Consider the following 22,545-nt stretch of genomic DNA (forward strand, 5'->3'; position numbering starts at 1 on the left):
TGTAATGTCCTCCAGACAGGCATTCCTCCTTACTCAATGTTTTATACTACCTGGTACAACTGTCAGCCATGTAAAAAAACCATTAGATATTACCAAATATTTCTGACAGGTGATATAATTTGATTCTCTTTCTCAATACTTAAACTAAGAAAAGAAAAGTAAGATTGCTACCCCTCACCCCTTCAAAAGAGGGGGCACTGTTAGAGGGACCGAGAGGGGTAACTTTCTCACCCCTCCCTGCTGTCACAGCTCCACAAGCCATCCCACCTCAGCTCTGGGACTCCCAGCTGCAGTACATGATGCCTTTCTCAAGAGATGGAGGTCCCCTTTCCACCAGCACATCTGCAGTAGTTTGTTGGAGATAGCAAGCACAAGGATGGCCATCCTTCCTGTGGGAAAGGAAAGATGGAAAGGACAGCACAAGATAGCTTCACTGGTGTCGAGGTCACTAGCTGTCCATAATAGCACAATAGAGTGCTATTTACAGAGTATTAAGAACTGTGAATCTGTGATGGCATCAGCTACCCATCGTTCCTAGGTAAGCAGTCTCTTTCACAGCACCTCTACCTTTGCAAGAAACATGAAAAGCAGGATGAGACAGAACCTCCTTGTGAATGATCTCACCCATTTGTTTTCCTTTTCATTCAAAGCTTGATCTTCTGCTGGAAATGCGTAGGTAAATTATTTGCCTCTATTGACATTGCAATAATTTTTCCAGCCCTGGAAGCAAGCCTTTCTCAGTGACATCATCAAGATTAAACTCAAGTAACACAGCAAGCCCATGCGTTTTTCAGTGACGTGACATGTTCTGTAACAATACTAGCTGAAGCATTTCCTCCCTTCTCTCTCACCACATCCAGCTGTTATTCTTTTTGCTATTTGCCACCTCCCTGCCAGTTGTGTTGACCTAACTGTTAGTGCAGTTGTACTTTTAATGAGCTCAGAAAGCTGATCTGGCAGAAACCAATATACATATATACTTAAATGCAGATTATCTCTGTCATCAAGACCACAGCATAGCTGCTCCACCAATTGCACTGGCGCATTGAAGGAGTGACCAGAAAACAATACTAAGCCAGCACTACAACTGAACGCTATATATTATCCAAGCTGTGTCCTGAAAGGAGCTGGTTTGAAGGACAATATAGTGATTGCAGACATCCCAGCACTGAGACAGAAATTACCGTCTTCATTCTGGCTCCGTCATACCAGACAGAATAACAGACAGGGGTTCCAATATACCCAATTCAGGAGAGAGCATATTTCCCTCAAGCACAGGACTTCTGCAAGACATCTGTGAAGCTGGAGGGGTGAAACTCAAGTGCGTATTTCTGAGATCTGAGGCTGTCACAGAGAAGTAGCCATAGCTCACACAAGTGTGTATCTGTGCTGCAGTCAGAGGTGAGTCAGTGTCACAGCTGCCCAAGAATTTGCCGAAGCCGTAATACCCACAGACCTCAGCATGAAATAGCTACCATGGTGTCACGCAGGCTGTGCTCAATGTGCTGCGTACGCTTAAGCCCTTGTTGTGGCTGGCACCTCAGGGAGCTAGCTCAGAGGGTACCCCAGGGATGACTGCAAGTGCTGCAGCCGTGCCTCTGACTGCAGCACGCACGTATCTTTGAGACGCAGCACAGCCTCCCAGCTCCAATCTGACAAGCTCCCAAACAGGGTCTTGCCTGCTGTCCCAATTAATAAAGTTGATTTATGATTGCTTGGGCCATATTTTCAAGTGGCCCCAAATAGAAGTAATGCCTCAGTTTCATAAGGTTTTGTTCTGGTTTCTTCTGGGATAGACTTAATTTTCCTCCTAGTAGCCAGTATAGTGCTGTGTTTTGGATTTAGCGTGAGAATCTGTTGGTAACACACTGATGCTTTAGTTGTTGCTAAGTAGTGCTTTTACCAGTTAAGGACTTTTCAGCTTCTCTTGCTCTGCCAGGTGCACAAGAAGCCAGGAGAGGGTACAGGCAAGGCAGCTGACCCAAACTGGCCAAAGGGATATCCCATACCATATGACATCATGCTCAGTATATAAACTGGGGGGGAGCTGGCCAGGGGGCAGCGATCGCTGCTCAGGGACTGGCTGGGCATTGGTCAGCGGGTGGTGAGCGGTTGCATCCCTTGTTTTTCCTGGGTGCTCCCATCCTTGCCCCCCCTTTCTTCATTATAATTTTTTAAAATATTATTTCTAAACTGTTCTTTTCTCAACCCATGAGTTTTCTTAATTTTGCCCTTCCAATTCTCTCCCCCATCCCACTGCGGGGGGCGGGGCGACAGTGAGCCAGCAGCTGTGTGGTGTTTAGCTGCCTGCCAGGTTAAACCACAACAGACTTGCACAGAAATAGTAAGTGGAAGCCAGTTTTTTGGGGGGCCTAATATGAGAATTTAGCGTGTGTGCTGTCTAGCTTCAGAGCAAGCAGGAGTTAAACCCTGGAGAGGAAGCAATTCTCAAGCTGCAGCAAAGATAATCATGATAATTTATCATCCGATAATCAAAGAGCACACACTTAATTTGTTCTCATTATCAATGTATTTCAAGCACAAGTACCTTAGTACAAGAAGCCTTTTTGTGCACAAGTTACACTGGAAGGGTAGAGATAAAGGGCCCCATGCAAAAGCAATGCAGTTACTTCTCCTGTATGGGTGATGTGTTGTAGCACAGTTTGGAGTCCACCTCAGTGGCCTCCTTGTCCCCCTGGATGTGGAAAAGGACCCCCAGCATGTAAAGCTGGTGTATTGAGCACTTGACCTTTCTCTAGGACAGCAGTGTCTTCTTGGAGAAATGACTGACGGTTTGTAAGAGCTGCAGGGATTTGGTTCATTAAGGAACCATCGAGAAATGAAGCTAAATCTGGAGTTTTTAACCATGTCAGAACTCTGGTTTGCAGAATCTCGGGAGCAGGGAATGTCTGCAGCATGCTAAGAGTGGGCTTTTATCTCCAAAGCCCAAGGTGTGCTTCAAAACCGAGTCCAGCATGCAGTCGCCAGAGCTGTAGTTTGCACTGTTTCCCCCGGTTATTTAATATTTAATGTCACCTGAAGACAGGTCTTCTCACAAAGTACAGAAGAACTCATACACTGGTGGGTTGAAGCAGGCTTTTATAGCCCTCCTCGATTAGGAGTCTGAAGGAGAATGCCTGCGCAAACTGGAGACAGAGGTCCAAAAGTTAAATCAGTTAGCGCAGAAGTATGACATGCTTTTACCACATGCTGGTGGTAAAATTTTCTCTGCACTGATTTGCTTAATGGTTATAGGCAAAGTAAGCCATGGTTCTGGCTGCGCTGCCAAAACCTTCTTTTACAGTAGCAATGCAAGTGCAGCTGCAGCTTGCAAGGCTTGGAGCTCCAGCACTGAGGAAGCCAGCAGATGACATCTTGCTGTCATGGCGTAGACTATTCTGTAGTGGAGCTGGCCTCACGTTCCCTGGAAACAGCCTGGAAAACATGCTCTTTGTGTACACACTCCCTCCTCCCCAGCTCTCACAATTGCAGCTGAGTTAGGAAGCAAAGTCCCAGCCAAAATTCCGCAAGGGAAAGGGACCCAACTTTTTCAGGATGTGAGCCTCTGAGAACAAAATCTCCTTGTGAGAAGAAAGCAGCAGCTTCTTAATACAGGAGGATTACAATGTCATGCTATGTTGTTGGTGGTGTTTTGCTGGCACATGAAACTGAGATTTCAAAACTTTCCACTTGATTCAGCTGTACAAAAAGGACTTCCTGACCTCTGTCTTCTGAAACGGTAGAGTCACCCCTAAGTTTGCAACCACTGGAAGATCGAGGTGACCTAGCTCGTGATAGGTTAAAGTGATAAATTGCTGAAAGAACCATCTTAATTTTAGCAGCTGCATTCATTGCAACTAGCAACTGTTTCTTCCATTTTTCACATCTTTCTGAAGTGTTGATCAGGTACCTAAAACCGGAGCTTTCGGTTCCATCATCAGTATTACTGCTGCATACTCTAAGCATGGTAATAATCTCAGCACCCCTCTCCACTGTACGGCAATTAGGCAGTAGGCAAAAGACGTAAGTAAAACCATATGTAGGTCAAGACTACCAAGATCAATTTATTTCTATTTACTTACAAATCTTCAACACCCCAGCCAGGGATCAAGGCCATACTGTGTTAAAATGAAAAAACTACATGTATCGACAGTTCATTCTAACACGTGTTTTGTTGGGTTTTTTTACCTTAGAATTACTGTTGTCAGGATCCACAAGAAGTGGGAAGGAAAAGTAGGTGTTAAGGACGTAAAGATGGTCTGCATTTGTCCATTTGTAAAGAGGAGCAGAATATAGTTCCTGGATTCGATCCCTCCTATAACAGATTCAGTGTATGGGCGGGTATCCAATGACTTTGTGCCTCACATCTATAAAACAGATGTAACAGTCTAATCTGTCTGCAGTTGAAAGGCACTGTGTAGTGTAAATGGCCCTGTATTACTAATAGTAGTATCAGCAGTGGCTGTACCCAATACAGGAGAACTGTAAAGAATGTTTGTTAGACCTGAATTTTGACCTGGATTAAGATAAATTGATTTGAAACAGTAAAGAGTTGCTGAGAAGAAAAAGTTTATAATCTCCTTGACTTCTGCTTGCAAAACTGCTTGCTTCTGGCAGTGCAGTCTTTTGAGCTAGTTAACTCATGCCATTCAGGGCTCAGCTAGTTTTGTTTAGGATATAGTTTTTGCACATACAAGGGAAAAAGCAACAGAACACATTTCTTTCAGCTTCTTTTGGAAGGGAGCAGTAGGAAAGCAATGTCTGCTCCGTGGAAAACGGCCAAAAATTGGTTGAGAAGGAGTCAGGAGTGGATTAAGACTATAACTGGGAGCAGATCCAAAACAATATTTCCCCATTCCCCATCCCCCTGCCAGCTGCCTGTGTTGCACAAGCCTCTCTGGTAGGAATCCCGTGGTCACCTGCCCTCTGCCTGTGGGCACAACGTGAGCAAAGAGAGGGGTTGTTCTTTCCTGAGTGTGGCAACCTCAGTAGCGGCTGAAGGGCCGTAGTCAGCTGAATGGCATTGTGCTGTCTGCGGCTCACTGACTTGCTGTTAACACTCTGGCCGTCTCTGAAAGTGGCACCCAGATGCAAAAAGCCAGCCTTGTCCCTGCCCTGGAACCAGAGCTCTTGTCAGGCATCTAGGAAGGTTTTGCAAACAACGCGAAAGGAAACTGGAATCGTTCTGTGCAGTTCTTGAAAGCTCTTGGACATGGATCATGGAGTGAGTGCCCTGAAAACTGGCTGGTCTTTTCATCACCTCTGCGGTTGCTCGCTTCTTTGGCTGGTAGCTTTTCCCTTCCAGCACTTCAAACCCTGACCACTTCAGCAGGCATATCAGCACCATTTATCTAGGGTGGTTTGCTTTCTCCTGGGTCAATTCTCTTTTCAGGCTGCAAACTGCCTGTCAGCAGCAGGTAGACTGCTCCAGCATTTTAACATTTTCACATTTTCTGTGACTGATCCCAAAACAGGGCAGCTCAGAGAAAAGAGAGCTACATCCTAAGGTCTGCTTTTTCTGCAAGCTAACTCCAAATGATGCAGGTGGAAACAGAAAGGAGAGAGACAGCTGCTATGGGTCAAATACTGATTTCAGTTACAAGAAATGCAGCACAACTGGCCACATTAAATGACTATGGTTGTGCTTGAAGCTTTATTCTGACATCAGATACAACTCTAAGGACTTCAGGAATTGGTCTTCAGGGACTTTTCTGACTGTTGTTGGGGTAGGGGGGTCTTAGCCATAGCTGAGTAATTTTGTGTAAGAGAGTTGCTTCTTTTAGTAACTCATATCTGCAAAGAAAAGCGTTTGGCTATAGAGTGAGAAAGAATATGTTCTTCATGCTGAATTCTGTAGAGTGTGGCCTTTTCCCCCCTCCTTCCCCACTTCCACAGACTTCAGGTTTTGTGGGGTTTTTGTACTGGTGACTTCATCTGCCATCATTAATCAGTGAGCTATCTCAGCCCAGCAAGCTAATTTAGAGTCCTGCTTGTGCATTTGATCAGCAAATGCAAACCATGTGTAATGTCAGCAGGTCAGGGGAGGTGATGGAACATGGGATTTTCACCTCAGTTCCAGAAAGGGCCATAGTTGCTTCCAGGAAGCTGAGCTTGGCACTGGGTGTGGGGAATTTAAAAGATTTATTTCCCTGTATGAGAGCTCAGAGCTTGATCATTCTAATCAAGCATTTTCAAATCAATATGTTTCTTATGGGCTTTCCAAAGGCTGCATTAGAAAAGCAATTTTATTTATTTTATGACCCTGGAGCCCTAAGGGATTCGGGTGTGTCAACTTTACAGGGTCTCTGTACAGACAGTGAGAAGGGCTGAGTTGCAAGGCACCACGCTAGCATGGCAGAAACCCAGCCCAGTGCTTCACTTGCTTTGTTTCTGTAGACATCTGCATACACAGAGGCTCCAAGCAGACACCGTGCACAAAGCATTACCTGCACTTGTGCTCTACCTCTAATACCTTGTTCAACAGGACAGCAGGAGACATGAGCCTATGCCTTTTATTTCAGATTACTACTGAAAAAGCTGTTTCACCCTCTGTTCCCAGCAGTGTGTGAAGCTTCCCAAAGCCTTGTCATTCTGATTACAGGCAGTTTCATACCTTTTTAAAGGACACACAAGCCTCACTAGGGTCTCTCTTCCTGCCCGTCACACAACTTCTCTGTTGCCTATCCAATCGTTTTTTCCTTAACAAGACCTGTAAAGACACATTTTTGTCTGCTGCCATCCATTTTTCTTGTACCAATTTGTACTCACCTCCCAAATAATTCTCTCTGAGGATTAGCCAGGATTAGCCTTTTCCTCCTTTTCTACCTTTGCTTATCTCTGGGCCTCGAAACTGCAGAGCCGGCTTTCTACTGTAGGATGAGGCAATCGTAGTGGACCAGCAGCAATGAATGGCCACTGCTTCTCCGCTGCCTGGGTCAAGTGGCACCTGCTGGAAGGAGCAAGTGGTTGGGCACATCATGGCACATCAGACCTCCATCCCCTACTCGTAACAGCAAGTGCGTGGACCACCAGCAATACAGGATTTATCCAGTGGTAAAGCTGCATCTCTCACACATATGCCAACCCAAGAGCAGTCCCAGAAGGCACTTATTTAGGCTGTCCGTCTGCTTGGGGATAGCTAAGAACGCCACAGCTCTCTGTCACCCTTTCCTTTCCTCTGAGGAATTAGAAAGGCTTCCTGAGAAAGCAGGGTCCTTGATCTTTGTGCCTTTAGCTTCCATAGCAGGGGTAGTCCTGAAGGGCTGCTGAGCTCCCTGTGGGTGGGAGCCTGCCAGTGCTGGTAGCTATCAGGAAGGCACTTTTGGTAAGAGATCGGTGCAGCAGCTGCAGCAGAGATAGCATAAAATTCCTGTCTCAGGAGGACCTCAGTGCCCAGCTCAGGCTTTAATTTGAAACCCCCTTCAGCATGATTGACACACTGCTGTTGAGGTCAGCGCTGCAGCCCTTCTCAGGGAGCAGCATGTCGCGGTTTGTGAAGTTAGGTTCAACCACAGTATCAGAACAGGGCCCTTGGTCTGGATCAACAATCAATACCTCTGAACAGGGAACCAGACAGCAGCAGAGACAACACTGCAGGAGTATTGAACTGTAGTCATTTGAAGCAGCTGTGCAGCATTTTGCACTTTCAAAGCATTTCAGATGTTAACTGGCCAAGCCCCATGACACCTCTTTGCATTTTGGTAGTCTAGCCTTCCAAACGAGGAAGTGAAACAGAAGGAGGGGAATTTTTAAAAGATGCTCTGGCAGAGCCTGGGAGAAGGTTTTGAACCTAATCCTGTGTTTTTTCCTCCAGACCATACAGGCCTTTACACAGAAATGAAGAGAAAAACACAACCTCATGCTCCCCTCCTGCTTGACGTACACCATCGTATGCAAAACCACATATTATGTTTTATGGGTAGCATGGAAGAATTTTGTTAATTAATAGCAAAAAAGAGAGCTTTAGTTCCTAGTTGGTAGTAGTCATTCAAATCTTCTGAGCTTCTCCAGCATCGCTTGCCCACTAAGGGCTCAAGTACTGTACTATAGGCAGAGCTGCCCTGCGCGATGCTGCCAGTGATGATGCATCTGTCCCTGCGTGTTTGGAAACGAGCTGCTGATTTGCATGTGCTGGCCCCTTTGCTGTTTGCTCAACTGCACTAAGTAGTTTTCAGCGTGGGAGTGAGAACAATTCCGTCTGCCCTGCAGAAAGCAAGGATAAATAAGAGGTCTGTCTGTACCCCCTTCTCACCTCATCATCCTGCCTGCCAGGCAGCCAGGTGTAAGGATGGAGTGCCCAGCCAAAGTGGAACAAAAAGTCAGACGAAACTTATGGTGAATGCTGTTTCCATCATGCATGCTGTCGTGTGGCTGCGTCCTCATATTGAAACTGAAATGGAACAGCAGCTCTCAGTGGTACTGTACCTCACACTTTGTATTGGATTTGTGTCTTCAGATTGTTCCAAACTGAGTCAAGGTGAAAACAGCCTACGGTACATTATACTCCACATTTTAGATGTAACTGTTATGTACACCATACACAGCAACTCATACTGTAAAACACACACCTTGTCTTCCAAAGCAAAGGAGATGCTGACCATGAGTGCTTTGCAAGATGCAAGGTTGGCTACATCTCTTCAACAAAGTTGTAACCCCACCAGAAGTTTGTGGTCAGATGCAAATATTGCTGGCTGTGTAGTTTTATGTGCAGAGGGTTATACTAGGTGAGCAGAGCACTCTTTTCCAACCTCAGAGCCTTTCCATGCTTAAATTTCCTGAGGGGCTCACTGTCAAAAAAGGAGTGAACTCTTCAGAGACTATCAGCTTAAACTCTTCTTCAACAGACCGATACATTCTGCTCGCTTGTGTGCAGGCATGTGTGTATGTGTGTAAGTGCCTGAACTTATGTAAACAATGTAACTGGCTACTTGAAGAAGGAGGTGTAAATTACCCCATCGGCCTCTCTTCATTGTACGTGTTTTTGCTGCGCAAGAATAGAAAGGAACAGAGTGGATTTCTTCTGCAGTCGAGATGGTTATCAGCTTGTGCCCTGGAGCATGAGAATTGATGGCTCTCACCGTTTATAAGGTAGCCAGTATAACAGGTGTTAGAAACAGGACTTCAGGTGAGGAATAAGCAACAGAAGTAGATAATCTATTAAGACACCAGTGTGCCAGCCTGTGGCATCAGAAAGTTGAGCACAAATTTTGCTCCCTGTTATTGCATATGGAGCTGTCAGATTATAAATGTGTCTGTAAATTATTGTATTTTACTCCGCTGGAGGCGGTGTTTGGAAGCTGACAGAAGACAAACTAGAGAATAAGCTGGATCTCACAGGGCTGGATTGTGATGATTTGAATGGCTTTGTCCAACCTGCTTTCAGCTATTGAGTTCAAGAAGTTTTTGTTGTTGTTTATTTTTACACTACATAGATAGGGAGAGCAAGGCTGGGGATGCTTGCCAGATTCTAGCCAGCGGAGCAATGGCAGGGACGGGAGCAGAGCCACAGCCAACTCCCAGGTCAAAATTCACCCTCTGAAATCCATGGCGATGCTGGCCACCGAGAGGGCGGACCGGGAGAAAGGCAGCATCCCCTGCACCTACTGAAAGCAGCAAAGCATTCCCACTGATTTCAACAGTCGGTTCAGCAGGCGAAACTCTGTCCTCATTTTGTAACACAGCACTGATTTTCTTCACTTTATTCTGCTTAGTAAATATCTTTGTTAGTTGAAGACAATGCTGTTAGCTTTCACAGAGAATAAAACTGGAGAGATAAAAAGAGCCCATTTTCCTCCACCATGGACAGGACAATAAAAGAGAAGATGGAAAGGGGAAAGTAAGAAACAGCATCCAAAGAAGAAAAATTGTATAAGCAGGATTAGTTTTTCTTTCATGGAGAGTATAGGAAAGCATTTTCAGAACCTACTGATAGCTATGCATGCTGTGGGGTAAAATCCCTTCAGCTACAAAGCCAACCCTCTCATGCCCTTGTTTTCACAAAACCAACTGCTTCTTTTTAAGAAAGGGCAAAGAAAGTGGGATACAAGTTTAGTAAATGCTGTACTGCACATGAAAGGATTATGTTTTGAACAGTGGTTTCTGAAGCACTTTTAGCAACACTGGTCTTGCACTCCCAGAAAATGCCCCTGCGACTGAACTGGTTCAGCCTCACAAAGCAAATGGGTAGGCAGTGGAGGCCGGCAACTACAGAGGGTTTTTTTGAGAAACTAACTTCCCAGGAAAGTGGCAGGGCAGGGAGGGAGGGAAATGAGAGAAGAGGCAATCCATTTAGGGAAAAGCAGTTAACTTATTTTATGGCACTTTGTATCTTCCAAGCAAAATGTAAGTATTTAATTACAATTGTACCACATGGGCGGAGAGATACGGTGCTTCCACCCACTCACTTTAGCGATAGCCAAACTGAACTAGAAAGGCTGCTTGCTGATTCTCAGTAACTAGAAGCCAAGTGGTCCTAGGTCATACTACTTCGGGGCTTTTCTCACAAGCTTCAGAGATGCTGCTGAAACCCAGCAGAGAACTGATTTGCAGTGTGAAGCATTGGGTCTGTTTCAGAGTTGCCAGCACATCACACGTGGCTTGTTCCCAGTCTGTGTAGCTTACTTGGCTGCTTTGGGTCTAGCACCAATGAATGTAAACCTTTCCTTAGACATGGTACTTTTGCATTAGATGAACGGAATGCAAAAATACACTGTCACGAGGATGTGGGAAATGATGATGTATGCATGTACAGGGAGGGATTTATTTATTATGTTGTTATCTATAGGGGAACATGCACATGATGTGAAGTTATCATGTAGCTCTGCCTGTGTCGGCCTGATTTTCCCAGTGATGTTTTGTTTTGTTTCATGCCTCGTCTTGTGAAATGCACATCAGAAGTCCAGTTAGATTTCCACATGACAGTGCTCATTTGGGCAACTTATTACTTGCATAGCATGGCAATGGGGGAGGCAAAACAAACAGCGCATGAGCATTTCAAGCACTCCTCAGATGGCCTTTTAAACCCTTTCATAAGGTGTGGTCTGGCTGCATCACATCTGACTTCTTTCTCTTTTAGCTGCAGTCAGTGTGCATGTGGCCCAGCAGCAGCCTGGGATCTGGGGTGTGTCTTCTGTAGGAATAACCCCGTATTCAGCAAAAGATGAACCCCATTGGCATTTTAGATGACAGTTTGCATGTCTCTGAGCAGATCTACACTCCACCCCAGTCTCTTCAAAAAGAAAGGTCCTGCAGAAAACTCTGACCCCAGTAATCAGACCCTAATTTAATAGAGGGAAGAGAATTTAAGTCCTCCATAAATAAATAAATGCTATTTCTTGTTTCTGTGTGGTACATAATACAGTGCTACAGGGGCAGTTGAAAGCTGATGGAAATTCTTGTGGCTGCCATGCAGACATCCCTTCCTTAGGTCAGCTCTGGCCCTTTCTTAGGCTTGATCTCAATTCGTTTTCCAACTGAGATTTAGTTCTGTATGCAGCTGTGGCTCTGGGACTTTCCAAAGCTGCTGTCTGGGAATCTGGCGTAGCAGCAGAGTGCAATTCACTGCATGTGACCTCTTGCTAAAGCAGAAAAAAGCGTTGCCTATCTGTTAAAGAAGAAAAAAACTAAACCAAAACAGAGTGGTACAGCTCTCCCAGGTTTCTTTTAGTTCTTGGTAGGAGGAAGGTAATCAGATCTCGGAGAATGGTGTGCCAGGAAGGAAATTTCTTCCCAAGTGCAGCATACAATCAGCCAGGTGCAGTATGAGGAAGGGAGGTTCATCTTCCTCTGAAGCATAAGGTATTAGCTCCTGCCAGAGGCTGTGTACCAGAGATCTGATCAGATATGGCAAATTTTATGTTCCTATGCACAGTGTGAAGCTTTCATTTCTACACAACACATTGTAGCAAGTCAAACAATGAGTCATCTCACGAGGGGGAAAAGGAAAGAAAGCTTTTATCTCCCAGTGGATTGGAGATAATCTCTCTACCTGGGTATAAACAGCTCTTCAGCATGCTGCCTTCTTTCCAGGGGAAGAAAGCTATTTTAGATTTGTCTGTAAAACAGACATTGAATTGTCACACCTCCCAAGCCTCTCTGCCTGGGCCCAATAAAGGTAGCAGGCAAAAGGTCTTTGACTTTAAAGGTAACTTGGTTGGGTCTCTGTGAGTAAGCACAGTATATGCTGTACAAGCTGGCTGGGAGAAAAGGGGTGCCAGATTCTCACTGGAGCCCTGGAAAATCTGTGCCCAAACAGAACATATCTGCTATTTTACTGTAAAATGGCATACCAACCTGTCCTTGACAGAGTTAAATTGGTAATATTTTATCACTATAGAGGAAACACAAGCTAAAGCAGTGCTAAAGGTGCCACAGCCTCAGCACTTATTTTCCTCTCCACTGTGGGAATAGGATCTGCTGGCATACCAGCATCTGCAGGAGGGGTGAGCCAGTCTGAATACACCTTTCTCAACCATACCCACACTGATAACCACTTACAGACCCACTATTAAAAAGACTGTGTGAGGCAGCCCTTCTTTAGAGACCCCAGCCACCTAGAGGGAAGTATGGCCTTAGCTCTCTTGCATCTGACTACTTTTCATTATTCTTGATCAATGACTTTACAAGGAGCATGAAGAGAGAGCACACCTCTCTTCTATGAAAGGATACACACCAAGGATGGATGGGGGCCAAGGACTTTGCCTCCTGCCTGCTCTGCACCTCAGAAAGAGCAGCTGGAGGAAAATCCCATTTCACAGCAGAAACCTGGAGTGGAATAACATCCTAGAAGCTTTTTTCAGGATGCTGAGGCTGTTCTTGTTTCTCAACATGTCACACAATAACCAAGGCGCCTAAACTAATGAAGCATTTCACAGTCCGGTGCTTAGAGTAATTTTGTGTCAATGTGATGTCCCTCTCCTACGCCTTCCCCTGAGACTTGGCACATTGTGGTATGGGGAAAAAGGGGGATTTGCTGATGTTTGCCTATATTCCCATGCCTTGTCTCAATTTGGTAACACAGTCATGTTCTCTTCCTGCCACAGGTTTGCAGCCCATTTACTGGAGCAGGGAAGATGTGGCACAGTGGCTCAGGTGGGCGGAGAAAGAGTTTTCCTTGAGGCCGATTGAGAGCAACACTTTTGAGATGAACGGCAAGGCTCTGCTGCTCCTGACCAAAGAGGACTTTCGATACAGGTCTCCTCATTCAGGTGAGGATTACTTACAGCGGCTGTGACTGAAAAGAGAGAGGAAGCTGCAATGAAATCAGGAGAGGGTCAGAGGAGGAAACGGTCACATTTGTTGGAGTGGACAGGGCAAGGGGAGGAGAGGGAGGACAGAGACACTTGTCTGAGCCAAAGATAAAAAGGACAAGGAGGGAATGAAATTCTGATACACCTGAGTCGTAGGCAAATTTCAATGTAAATCCAAACCAAAACAAAAATATACAACCTGTTTCTAGTTAAAACTCCCCACAGAACTCCCAGAAAGCAAGCTTCTCTAGCAGCACATTGTGACTTCCAGCTCTTCCCTGTAAAGACTTACCTTTTCACAGACCCAGCCACAGCAGCAGGTTAACCAAGTGCTCCAGTCTCTTAAGAAGTCCATATTAGCATCCTGCTTCACCGTTGGCTTGGCTGACATGCTGCTAAAAGTGACGCCTCCCTGGGGTCCTTTCCTCTGTGTAACAGCCCCTGTGGGCTTTGCTATACTTCACCATATTCTCTCACATGCTGGAGTCCAGCCCACGGCACAGCACAGGCAGGTGTGTGAATCAGTCTTTCTGTTGCTCACATTATGTCTTCATTTATTCACAGAAAAAATTTCAGAAATATGTACGTTACCTGCCTGTATTTATATCCCCTGCAGTCTGCCTGCTCCAGTTTTACAGAATAAGCCTCTGCCCTTCTTTGTCAGGGATGTGCAACTAAGTATGAGTTATTGGTTCTAAATAAGAGTTGTGAGCTTTTCTTGTGTGACTGTACAAAGGCTCATAATTCAGTCACCATAGGTGATCAAAGAGTTTGGACCAAGTGGTGACAGAATTGCTGTGAGGAGGCTTATAGTGCAAGGCTCACTAGGTGCAGAAGTACAGCTGGTGCTGCTTGGATCCAGCTGATAAACAAGCCATGGTGCTAATTCTGCATCAGGCTGCTTGGTGACTCCCTTGAATGCAGCCCCACAACCATCCTGCTGCCATATCTGCCTCACAAACTGTGGCTAATGTTCAGTGTACATGAAGTTTTTTAAGCATGTGCTTCAAATCCAGGACTAATTTTGTTTGGAAGGAGATGCCAAACGTTAATGTCTATTTCCAGTGTAACACAGTAGTGAAAACTAATGCCTTGAAACATCTTTTTTTTTTAATTCTGGTACACCACTTTGAATCATTTCATTAAAAAATCAGCCCTGCTTAAGGCAAAAGGAGTATTAAAAGTGGGGATGTGGACAAGGACTGTAAGGGACATGTTTGTGCATCTTGGCTGCAACTCGCCTTACGTCTCAGTGCCTTGCTGCATACAAGTTATGCCCCTGCTCTTCCCCTTGTGTGCAGTGAGGGGACTTGAAATGAGTAGTGTTAAAATGTTTGTAGGCTAGAGATGGAGTGTTTGCAGAGAAGAGCCTCTGGCTTGCAAATCCTCACTTTATGCAGAAGGTTAAGCCTTATTTACCTAAATTTGGAACTAAATAACCAAATTAAAGGAACTTCTCACTCGCTTTTTCTCTCCTCCTTCTCTCCAGGTATTCCCCACAGGTAATAAACCTTTTAGAGGATACCTGAGTCAGTACCTAAAAATTTAGATTACTGTAGGTAAAGGGACATTATCTCAACATTTCCCAGAAATTAACTATACGTGAAATTTAAGAACTATGAAATAATATTTGCCATAGAGGCATTAAGTTTTTCAAGAGTGTAGTTACATAAAAGCTGTATCTTTTCCCCTCATGGTTAAAACAGGAGAGCCACATCCACTCCCCGCAGCAGTCGGAGCAATAAAGGGAGCTCGCAGCCCCACAGCTATTCACCTATTTAGGGCTGCCCAGGGAAGAGAGGCAGCAGAGGAGGAAGAGAGTGAAAAATGCACTTCACCTTCTTAACTAGCATCACTGGACTTGGGTGGTGCAGAAGCATAACTGTTTTGTTAGGTAAAAAAAAGATAGCTAGCTTTATGGACATTTTCACTAGTCTGTCAGGCCAAATCGAAAGAGGTACAAATTTGGTACCTTATTGCTTGGAGTGTTACAGCACTAGTTATGATTATGCCACTGTTGCATTCAAAAATGCAAATTATGTGGTAAAATAACTTTTTTGCTTTTCATGTACTAAACATGGAAAAGGTGACTGGGTTCTTGAGGCTTTGTTTTTAATTAGATTTTCAGGTATTGCAATCACCTATTAAAAATGCCCTAAAGTCACTGCTGCGACAGTAAAAGCAGCCAAGATGCTAAAAATAAAGGAAGCTGAACTATGGAAAGCAGGATGGCTTTAACTGTTTCACACTAAGACACTAAACTTGCCCACAAATAGAGCATTGGCAGTTTATAGAGAAAAGGGACAAATGGTGCACAGTTTATAATCTCATAGAAATGACTACTAAAAAAAAAACCCACAGTTGAGAAAACTCTCCCAGAAATCTAAGGTTTCCTAAGTGAAACGTCACTAATTTCCTTTTCAGATAATATGTTATTGCTTCAACCTGTTCCTCTGTAATATGAGCAGTGACAAACAGAAGAGAGCAAACAGAATTAAAAGTCGAGAGACTTCCTACTCTGTGTTGTACATTTTGACTTTGAAATGTTCAACCAGTTACGTCAGACAAAATATATAGTACCTAGGTGTTTCACGTACATATTGTAGGAGGAAGGACATCAGTACAAGACAGAATGCATGAAAAGATATAAAATAAGCAGATAGTCCATTGGTCTCCTAGATATTGCGGTGATATGTTCCACTGAGGAAAGATATAACAATTCTGGTGCCAGAGAATGGGGAGAGAAGCGAGAAACAGCCTGCCTGCACCCCAAAAAGAAATAAGCATCTGGATCAATTCACGCAAGAATGTGAACACACAAGCATCAGCTCAATACAGTGCAGTTCACTGCAGACACTTCTATGGAAGAGTGATACAATAGCAACTAACAGACTATATTTGCCCATACAGAGCACCAAGTCTACTGTGTTTTGTTCCTTAGTCTACATCATATCCGTGGTCTAATACTGTCTGTTGCAGTGAGCTCCATACAGATTGTAGTAGCTAGAAATAACTAGCTTTGGGATCCTATTTGGGCTTTTCATGAGTCCAACCCATGACACCAAGAGTGATGTACAGAAGTTCCTAAGGCACCTGTAGCACTTGAGTGCCTCCAGGAGTTGTCACCACAGCAAGGGTGTTCAGGATAGTTAAATCTCTCCATTCTTTTCAAGTGTTTGAGTCCATCCCAAAGTAACTTCTCAAAGTGAGAGTTCTTCCTTGTATGGATTTGCTAGAATGGAGTATCTGAGTAGCACACTGCCTCTGGCCTTGAGGCACCAGTGTTGCATGGAGAGGCTTTACAGCATCTTCTGTCTCCTCCCCCCCCTAAAGCCTAAATTCTTCAGTAATTAAAGAAGAGCACCATCACTGCATAAATCACAGGCTCTACATTTAAGAATTCTGTGTCCTAAGGTGTCTGTCTAAGAAACTGAGGCTGTGATGAGAGAAGGTGGGATGCCGGACTAACTCCTGTTTGTAAAGGTTTGGAGCTCTCGTATAGGCAGTCATGTAGCCTGAAAAAAAATTTGTATTGGGGTAATAAAAGCTGTGTCTTGTCATTCTCCCATTTTTCCACAGTCATACACAGAGGTGTGATGTGCAGCTTTTCTTTTTCTTTTTTTCCTTTCAGAGAAGAACCTTGCAAAATAGTGAAATGTAAGATTTTACTGCAAGTATTTTTGGGTCCGAAAATAGCACCCAGGAGCCATGAGTTCATGCATCAGATGGCTAAATATGTCTTCTCAGCAGTATGTTGGTTTTCATTTCCTTTTTCCTGCTGTTTGTCTTTCAGGTGATGTTTTATATGAACTCCTTCAGCATATCCTGAAGCAGAGGAAAGCTCGTATGCTCTTCACACCTTTCTTCCACCCTGGGAACTCTATCCATGCTCAGCCAGAGGTCATATTACACCAGAATCATGATGAAGGTAACTCTGTCTCATTCTTATGGGAACTGCCATTATAGAGGCAAGTAGGGTATGGCTGTGAGGAATTATGTAATTTTCTTGCTCCAAAGTTACTTAAATAAAGCTACTCTTATCCCTTTGTCTCCATAGCTTTAGAAGAATCAACTGGTCTAGGGAGTCAACTGTCCATTCTCCATTTATCTTCTATTATTTTGTCCTGTTTCCAAAGCCTGCTTAAAAGCTATGCCAGATGCAGATTAAAAAACACCAGAAAGTTTTATTGGTCCCATTGATTCATTTTTCCTCACTCCCAGTTAGGTAGACAAAGGCGCTTCATGGACTTTTAGTATCCTGAGGTGCAACTAGATGCAATTGTTTGCAGAGCAAGGGAGAAGGCAGCTTCAGAGAGGAACATCTAATTCAAAGTCACTTCAACTGACAATCTGTCATTGCATCATGCCAGAGTTCCTAGCACTGAGTCCATCTTCTTGCTCAGCTTTTGAGCTGATTGAACAGTTCGTGTTGAGTGAAGGTTTTTTGCTGCAGGTTCTTTCTCATTTTTACTATCAGAATTACTTGCTTAGGTTATTCGTTAGCTTTCTCATAGTGTCCACACATACCATGCCTTTCAGAGGCGGTGAAGAAAGAATAGATATGTCTGTGGAATTGCAGATTTGGGCTTCTTCTACTCATTACTAGTACAGATCAAAATGTAAGTGCCCTTCCTTCAATGGAAAATGGAGGTTTTATATTCTTTAAAAATACACACACTAGAGTACTTCTTGGTTTTCTCCAATAACAGAAAAATATAAAGCCTAAGCCTTCTAAAGGTCCTTTCCATAAAATCACCAGGCAGAATTCACTTTTTCAATTTAAAAAAAACCAACAGCTAGTGAAAAGTAGTGTTATTCCTTTTTTAAGTAAAGAGTTGAGAACAGAATTAAGTTAGGATATCGCCCTAGTCTCTGCTAACTGGAGAAAAGATGCACAAATTATTTCAAGATTCAGCATGGGATTGCACAAGAAGATTCAGGGGTAATGTCAGACCTGTACAAGTTGCCCATGGCCAGCCTGTGAAACCCAGAATCAAATGGCACCAGTAAAACTCTGAGACTAAGCCAAGAGCAGGACAGCAGCAGGTGGGATAAGGACACTCCAAAGTGTTTCCACACAGCTGTGTAAATATTTCAGATTAGAAGAGGGTGCCACAGGTCAGGATGAGGTTGAGTTGGCAACATTGTGCAAGAGACAGTTACCTAGTGAATTAAGATAGGGACTTTCCAGAGACTATTACAAAAATCTCCATTTTTTCCTGAAGCTTGGCATTCACCCACAAGTGTTCCCTCTCTAAATTTCAAACATAAATACTAGCTGCCCTCTCAGACACTCTTACATTAAAGATATGGAGCAACTTTCAGTCTGGAGAGGATTTCCCAGGGATGTTGAGTTGGCCTTTCATGTGCGTCACTTAAAACGTAAGTCCTTTGCAATCTAGTCCAACCCCTGTCAGAGTGCAGAATGATTAAGAAACAACTTTGATTTCTTCCTCACAATACTCTGACTGCTGATAGTACTACTGTATTTGCTTAGAGAACTCTGCTCTGACTTAAAACTTTTCTTTGTAATGATAAAAATTAGTTCTTGTTTTGCTGTGAGAAGACCTTCAAAACAAGCAAAAGAAACTACACCTTGCCCGCCACAAGACTCTGAGCAATCAGATAATCCCTGTGCCAAGAATTTGTAGGCAGGTGAAATTGTTTATTTACTTATTTACATATTTTGACATTCCTACTTTCTTCCCGTTTCACAGAGTCACTCGGGAGAAAATAGCACAATTAAGTTTACCATTTTCCCTCATCAGAATGCAACTTAGTAAAAAAAGGAGTATGAGTGTGAGAAGCAGAACTTAATCCTGCCTAACTCATAAACTGTAACAAAGAGGTCAAGTGTTACTTTGGCACAGTTTTGAGGCGTTAAACTTCATAGGTGATGGATCTTTTTTAGAATCCCTTCTTAGTTCAGTGATCTTTTTCCATTGTCTTCTCCTGGCTCTTTTGCCCATTTCCTAGTAGGTTATATACTTAACGATCCTGCTTCTAAATGCTTTAATTTTCAGTTAGTTAATCCAGAATCAGATGAGGCCAACATTTACATCTAGTGGCTTTTTACTAGCTTAAGCAAAGTGGGTTTGACTGTTTGAAATCAGTTGACAGCAGTTCAGCGTATCTCCAAGATGCATTGGCATTGGCTTGGAATCTTCCCTCTGGGGCATTGGTCTCTGTCCCTGTAGAGGGATGAGCAATGAGGAGTGAATTACCTACATCTCCAGTGGTCCTTCTGACTCAGCACTGAGTCACTTGATGGGCTGCCATACAGGAAGCTTATACTGTCATTCCCTGCACTTTTTTTCATGGGTAAGCAAGAGTGCCAGTCTTTGGGATTGTCATGCAAGCAATTGCTAGCTCCCAGAGTGAGTGCAGCCCCACCTATCCCTGTATGGATCAGATAGGTCAGCAATTTTCCTGGGACCTAAATTCCCTTCACAGCTTTCCCTCAAAGAAAATAGTGTTGGTCACTCAGAGTGGAGAGCCAGACTGGTAAGTGAATCTATTCCTGCAGGAAATGATACATCATATGTGCTCAACTTCAGTGATCACATGTGCTAAGGAATGAATGTGATGAGGATTTTATTCTGTTAAGGGTCATTCATGGCAGTGGAGCTGCTTGGAGCTGAGTTTGAAATGTTTTATGGTAAACAGCCACTTCAGCCATGAGGGGATTCTTTAGTTAAGTATTTAAAGAGAAAGATCTTGGAGAAAAGTGAACACTAGTGTGTATCCATTTGTGGTTTTCCCTCTTGCTGCTTTTTAGAGTTCTTAGTCCCTACCTTCTCTCCTTGTTCAGGATCACCATGGTTTGGGAGCAAACAGATAGGTCTGCTTCTGTTTGGAGCTTGTCAGAGCCAACTAGTGTTTTCAGAGAGCTTGGTGGAAAGCACAGCAAGGCATTCCTTTCTGCTTTCAAGATAGCTGCTCCCTACAGCCAAGGCACTTTAAATGAGTAGGACAAACAATACAATATTCTGGTCTATATTTACAGGCCAAGAATGATCGTAGTGCATTTGAATGTACAGTGACGAGGGTGGATGGTCTGTAGAAGATAGGATGATGAGTAAAATTGAGGGGTTGGTTTTCTTTCTATTATGGCAAAGAAAAGAGACTTTAAGAAAAGACAGTGACAGAGGTAGGTACAGCTGTAAATTAATTCCTCTTTGATCTTCACATCATTTGGGCTATCCCACATTAGCTGGCCACATTGTGTTTAAAACTGTTTGGGTTTAAACAAGAACAATATATAGCTCAGGAGTTTCATGTCCTCCAGCTGTTTCATTGTGAGTACCTTAAATAGCTCTACGAATGCATTTTTCTTGTCTGGGAGAACAAGTGTGTGAAACAAGTGTTCTGGAGCTATGTTGTTTCTGCCTAAAATTTCAGCTTTTCCTGTAGAATTTGGCATCGTTATATAGGTGAACAGCCCATTGAGTAGGCAAAAGGGTTGGTGTTATATCACTGCCTGGCTCTACATTTTCTGAGGACTAGAGCTTTTCCTGTTCAGGCCTTTCCCTGGGTAAGTGCTGATCCTGCTCCTGATGCCTGCCTGGGTTCCAGGGCAGCGGGAGCTCCTGAGTCTTCACCTCAACAGAGTCTTCAACAAGTATCGCTGCCTTGAGAAGAGAGCAAGAGAATCATTAAAGAGGATCAGAGCAAATGGAGTGAACAAACAGGCAGGCACAAATAGGGAGCTACTTGTTCCAGTTGTTGACATGTACCTAGCAGTTTCCTTCCCTTATCATCCAAAGCTTTCAACAAAGAGCACTGAAATTTGATCTTTGTTTTTCAGATAAAAACCTGTTAGTCACTGTGCTCTGGTGGTATTTTCCTCTTTGTCGGTAATTTCCCAAGTCAAAATCGATGGCCTTAGCTAAGCTGAAAGTTTGCACTGTTTATATCAAGCATTTCATTTTGTGAGAGGATCGTTAGTACATAAAGACATTGACCTAGAGCCATGATTGATCTCCCCCCTACTGTTAAGGATCACAGCTGGGAAAGTATGCTCATGCAAAAGTGATGCTAGAAGTCCTCCTGCTGAAGAAATGCAAGTGCTTATATAGGACAACCCATCAGTAGACAGCACAGAATAAATAAAACAAGATGAAAATGTCCTTATGAAGATGTTAAAATCAAGGCATGGATAAAATTTAGCTAGTGTTTCACAAAGAGCTTCCTACTAGTGGGTTTTTTTCAGGTAACCCAGTCCATATTTCAGACTAAGATATTCTCTACCTTGACCCAAGCATCTGCCATTTAAAACTTACTACCCAATATTTTCCTGAAGACATTCTCCGTTTTCATCTCTGCCCTCTACCTTACAGTGCTCATCTTGGTACAATAATAGGAACCACATGTTACATGAATGGCAGGAGATAAGTTTCAAAGCATTTGCACAGAAACACAGCTAGTACAGCTGAATCAGATCTTACTTTCTTCAGGTGTGTTCCAGTCAGCTTCTCAAAATGGGATTTTGCTTAACATGTTTCCCCAGGAGCTACCGTTACATGGCGGTGGAGGAAAATTGTTTTCACGGTACTGATTTCATTCTGTGGGGTAAAAACTATCTGCATTTATATGGGTTTTTTTCTGAGCATCTGTAGGTCACACAAATAAAAATATTTCCAAGCTGACAGCAGTACCCAGTAAGCCCAGCTAGCATTTTGACAGTTAGATCAATGACCTTGATCACAATATAGACAATCTGTATTTTGGGTTTTTTTTCTCCACAGATACTTTTGTCCAGAGACCTTCAAGACCATCCACAGAAACAGTCCACCACAACCCCCCAACCATTGAACTGTTGCATCGTTCTAGATCACCCATCACCAACAACCACCGTCCATCACCAGATCCCGATCAGCGGCCACTGAAGTCCCCTATGGACAACACTATCCGTCGCCTCTCCCCAGCTGACAGGGTGCCAGGGACAAGGCATCAGCAAGAGAACAACCACCAGGAGCCCTATCCTCTCTCAGTGTCCCCGATAGAAAACAACCACTGCCCGCCTCCTTCCGAGGTGCTCCAGAAGCCCTCCAGCCCTCGCCAGGAGAATACCAGGGTCATCCAGCTGATGCCCAGCCCTATCATGCATCCTTTGATACTGAACCCCAGGCACTCCGATTTCAAACCACCAAGGTTGTCTGAGGATGGGCTGCACAGGGAGGTAAAGCCAATCAACCTGTCCCACCGAGAAGAGTTAGCATATATGAACCACATCATGGTGTCTGTATCCCCTCCTGAGGACCATGCAATGCCAATTGGAAGAATAGCAGGTAAGTGA

The 22,545-nt window shown here is 43.9% G+C and overlaps 1 protein-coding gene across 3 annotated transcripts in view; it reads left to right on the forward strand.

Moving 5' to 3' along the window:
- The window catches only part of ETV6 (ETS variant transcription factor 6), a 143,848-nt gene that overhangs the window by 96,408 nt on the left and 24,895 nt on the right, over positions 1 to 22,545 (forward strand). For all 3 annotated transcript variants that reach the window (XM_064461665.1, XM_064461672.1, XM_064461682.1), the window contains 3 exons: positions 13,041 to 13,205; positions 17,041 to 17,175; positions 21,995 to 22,537. In XM_064461665.1, coding sequence (XP_064317735.1) covers positions 13,041 to 13,205; positions 17,041 to 17,175; positions 21,995 to 22,537 — 843 coding nt within the window. The remainder of the gene's footprint in view (positions 1 to 13,040; positions 13,206 to 17,040; positions 17,176 to 21,994; positions 22,538 to 22,545) is intronic.

This window comes from Phalacrocorax carbo, chromosome 1 (genome assembly GCF_963921805.1).
Source record: "Phalacrocorax carbo chromosome 1, bPhaCar2.1, whole genome shotgun sequence".
In the NCBI taxonomy this organism is placed as follows: Eukaryota; Metazoa; Chordata; class Aves; order Suliformes; family Phalacrocoracidae; genus Phalacrocorax; species Phalacrocorax carbo.